Source organism: Branchiostoma floridae, chromosome 4 (genome assembly GCF_000003815.2).
Source record: "Branchiostoma floridae strain S238N-H82 chromosome 4, Bfl_VNyyK, whole genome shotgun sequence".
Lineage (NCBI taxonomy): Eukaryota > Metazoa > Chordata > Leptocardii > Amphioxiformes > Branchiostomatidae > Branchiostoma > Branchiostoma floridae.
In genome coordinates, this window is record NC_049982.1 from 12,782,065 (window position 1) to 12,786,115 (window position 4,051).

At 40.0% G+C, this 4,051-nt stretch overlaps 1 protein-coding gene across 1 annotated transcript in view; it reads right to left on the minus strand.

The window, feature by feature from the left end:
* LOC118414992 (eukaryotic peptide chain release factor subunit 1) overlaps positions 1-3,297 on the minus strand; it is a gene marked incomplete at its 5' end in the record, with an annotated part of 10,335 nt that extends 7,038 nt beyond the window's left edge. The window contains 8 exon segments of the mRNA XM_035819360.1: positions 372-436; positions 642-797; positions 1,388-1,517; positions 1,862-2,052; positions 2,217-2,355; positions 2,522-2,661; positions 2,912-2,970; positions 3,181-3,297. Of these exon segments, the coding sequence (XP_035675253.1) occupies positions 372-436; positions 642-797; positions 1,388-1,517; positions 1,862-2,052; positions 2,217-2,355; positions 2,522-2,661; positions 2,912-2,970; positions 3,181-3,297 (997 nt within the window).
* Between the last annotated feature and the right edge of the window lie 754 nt (positions 3,298-4,051).

Genomic DNA, 4,051 nt, shown 5'->3' on the forward strand with positions numbered 1-4,051 from the left:
GTGTGGGTGCAAGAGTAGAGTGAATCCAAAGGTCCTAGATTCAAATCCCCTGGAATGTTGCTGATCTTGAGCCTTTCAACAGCACTTTACAGACTTGGGGTGGAAATGACAGTTAGGGTCGTCACTCAGATAGGATGTTAAATGGGTGTCCCATGTATGGGTAGAGCCAAACCTCTAACACCGTAAAGAACCCACCCACGTATTGAAAAGTGCAGTAGTCCTTCCCAGAGGGATCAAACCTTACAGTTTGAAAAGGGATACTCTAGTCACCTGTTATGTCAATCCTTCCACAAATGTGGTAAATCTCAATAACATAATAAATAAAAAGATGTCCAGTCTTCATGAGTGTAGACAAATGTATTGACACTCACATCTTTGTCTGTAAAGTATGTCTTGTCTTTCTCCTGCTCTGGCCTCAAGTATAGGAGCTTCTCCTCTGAAATACATTTTCAAAAAATCAATGAAAGATAACACAATCTCATATTGCAGCAGTTGCCATTTCCGGTAAACCTAAATCTTTTCAAGATGATATGAGTTAATAATATTGTAAGCTGTATTTCAACTGGATTCAAATTATTTTGCTTAACAAACTACAACACGCAATAATCTTTTTAAGAAGCACAGTAATTGAAGTCCCGTACCATCTTTTTGATGGTCCTTGAGTACGTATCTTGTATAGTCCAAGTTTTCCCAGACAATAAGAGTCTCCACAGCTCCCATTTCTAGAGCCTTCAGTGTGTCATCTACTCCAAAACAGTACTTCCCTGTGTCCTGTGAGATCTCGTCAAAATATTTGCCTAAAGAAGGAAAAAACAATCACAAACATCTGTCAGTGTACCCATGTTGCACAAAAATATATTTACCTTGAATTAGAAGATACATACCTGGAGATAATCATAAAGTATGGCAATTAAGTACAGCGAATACTTAGAATTCTGTTTTAAGGTAGAATTACAAATGGAGAGAGTGATGAGCTCCTTAAGAGATGCAGCCAACCTGAAAGGATAACAACTTGAAAGTTTTTCTGTGTTGGTAGAAGTCATTATTGGACTAGTTGAACACGTGACTCAGTAAGCATCAGAGCTTTACAACCATCCCTGAACAGAGACAGTGGGGGCCATAGACTGCCTTCAACATATGATCCACTGCTTACTGAGTCACATGTTCTAGCTGCAAAACATGACATCACGACAGCAGTGGATTCTTCATTCCTTGAAAAAGACTGGTGCTACAGCGTTCAGTCAAAAATTTGGGCGAGTCCAATTATTGTGTTGGATATTACAGTTTAACTAGTGCAGTACTGAAAGGATAACTTTGGTATTGCCACAAAGTTGTAATGAACAATCAGAGGTATTAAGGGAATTTTTGTTCTACAAGCAAGGCCTACCTATGAGTTTTTTCTCCTGAATAAACTTGACGTTGGACAGAACCTCAGCGGACAGCTCGATGGCCTGGTTGAAGCCGTTCTCCCCTCCGTACGACACATCCACCAGCTTCAGCACCTTGACTTGAAGTCGCTACAACAAAGGATGTAAGTCATATGAAAGAAAGACTTAACAATTAAAGCTTTTACATGACCCCTGTACACTTTATGATAACAATGAATCAGGTGAAGATATGATAAATCAAGGAACTTTGACACATCTGCTATGTTTGGAGAGCTCGAGGGAACATAAACTAATGAACTGATGAAGATAAAAATCTGCATACATAGAGGCTGTTTACAAGCAGACAACTAAAGACAAAGGTTTGGGAATTGGGAAACTACAAAAATCTCTTGCCCCTCAAACTTTGATACTGGTTTATACTTGCCACTGGAAACATCATTTGGATGTCCAAATATCACAAACAGAGGACTTACCTGATCAAACATGTCTGATTGGCTGAGCTCTGTTTTGAAGTCTGCTGACCCAGCTAGGATCAGTCCTGTGATGTTTGGTTTGTCGTTTGAGATGAAGAGCTGGGTCGCTACCTCGGCTACCTTCCGCACGTAGTTGTGCCGCTTCTCCATGCGCAGACGAGCAAAACGCAGCGCAGACTGGCCTCCTCTGCCTGCCGAATACATTATACTCTTCAACAACAAACTCTATACGTGTACAAAGTGAATATTTCTCTTCCATGAGTACACTTTATTTTCCGGCATACTTCATTTATCAGGGTAAATGGAAATAAACAGTTGAATTGTAATGTATACATATCAATCAAACTTGACTTACCGTGTTTCTTTGGTAAGTCGACTGTGAACTTGTGCAAGACCTCCCTGGTGTTGCCACATAGAGTACCAAACAGTGCTCCATTACCGTCCATCACAATGAAACCAAACTTGTTGTCATCTGTCAACAGTGCTGACAGGGCCTGCAGGTAGCAATTGAAAGAACATCATACTTAAGACACTGTTACGTCAAGGGTTGGTCAATACGTTTGCAGCCTCACTAATTACATAATCATTAGGTTACAGGACCTATAGACATGGGAACTGATTCAATCAATAGTGACAAATAATGACATCTCAGTGACTTACTTCTGTGTGGAATTTGTTGTCACAGAGGTACAGAGAGGTGTTGATGGGCTTGAATGGCTCAAAATCGATGTTGACTTTCTTCTCTTTGCCTTCATCTGTCACGATGGTGCCACAGTACACCACCAGGCCATTTGGGGGCACTAATTTGGAGGGAGGGGCAAGAGTTATCTTGTGCTGGGATTTTATGATGTTTTGTGCAATCATCATTATTAGTCAATAAATAAAACACATCTGAATTGTATCGCACAACATGACATTTTCTCAACAGTCTTTACATACATTTAAAAAAGTAGAGTGACCATACGTCTAAAATTGAAAGTACATTGTAAATACAATGTGTATTTCTCAGCAGGTCTCATTATGTAACACCTGCGACAGAAATAATCTTACCTTTTGAATACAGCTTGAGCCTTTGCTGTACAGAGGTGATAGCTGCTAGCACAGACAACCTACATGAGTAGAAAAGACTGTCACAATCCATTCTCTACAATCATACACCTCACCTAAGTAATACAAATGCATATTTCTAATGAGTTTAGACAAACCTCTGATTTTGAAACATTCTGCATGTTACAGATGTTACAGTAATTGATATTAAAGCCCCATCATGAAGGTAGGAACTGCATACATTTTGGTAGACATTATAAATAGATGTTCACCTGTTGACTCGACTCTTAATGTTAGAAGCTGTGCCAAATTCATCAGCCAACATCTTGGAGACTCGTGAGATTTGGTCCTTTGGAGGGATGATGAGGGAGATCATACTGGTTCCATTGCTGAGGGAAACAAGTAGGCAAAAAAAGCAATCAGACATGGCAGGCATCACCCCCTATTTATGGTCTTTCCTGTACCATAGACAACTATAGAGTATTGCAGTAGCACTGAGGCTGTGTCTGTATAATGATGATCACAAAAACATGTGTGCGCAAACAGACAGACAGAAAGACAGGCAAGCTGAAGCAATTATCATATACATCATTCAATAAGTGTTAAGTACTAGTGCTACCACAAAATGATGTGTGTGTGTATATCAGGACAAAAGTTTCATAATACCCAAAAAAATGTACTATGGGGTATCTGCATGATTGTTTATGTCAAGCAGACTACATTACATGGAGGACCATCACTGTGGTCAAGTGTTTGGCTTTCAGATCTTAAACTTGACGATTTACACTTGAACCACACTTCTAAGACCCTCCAGAACATTTTGTTTCTGCAATTTGAGGGGAAACTTTTCCTGGCAGAGTAGACTCAGCTTGGTTCAACTTCAATGGCATCTGTGCTGAATTTCTGGAGATCTTTGCAAAACTTTGTTTGTTCAATATCTTTACATGCCAATTTTTGTCCGTCACAGACAGGGCAAACTTTTTCAGTCCCCTGAGCTGCAACATTCCGTCAAAGGACGGACGGATGCTGGCTAGAACCATGATCCAACATGAACAACTTTTGGGGAATTTGGGAAGATCTTGGCTTTCCATGTACTCTTGAGAGGGGAAATGCTATCTTCTCACATGAGATATCTACATGTAT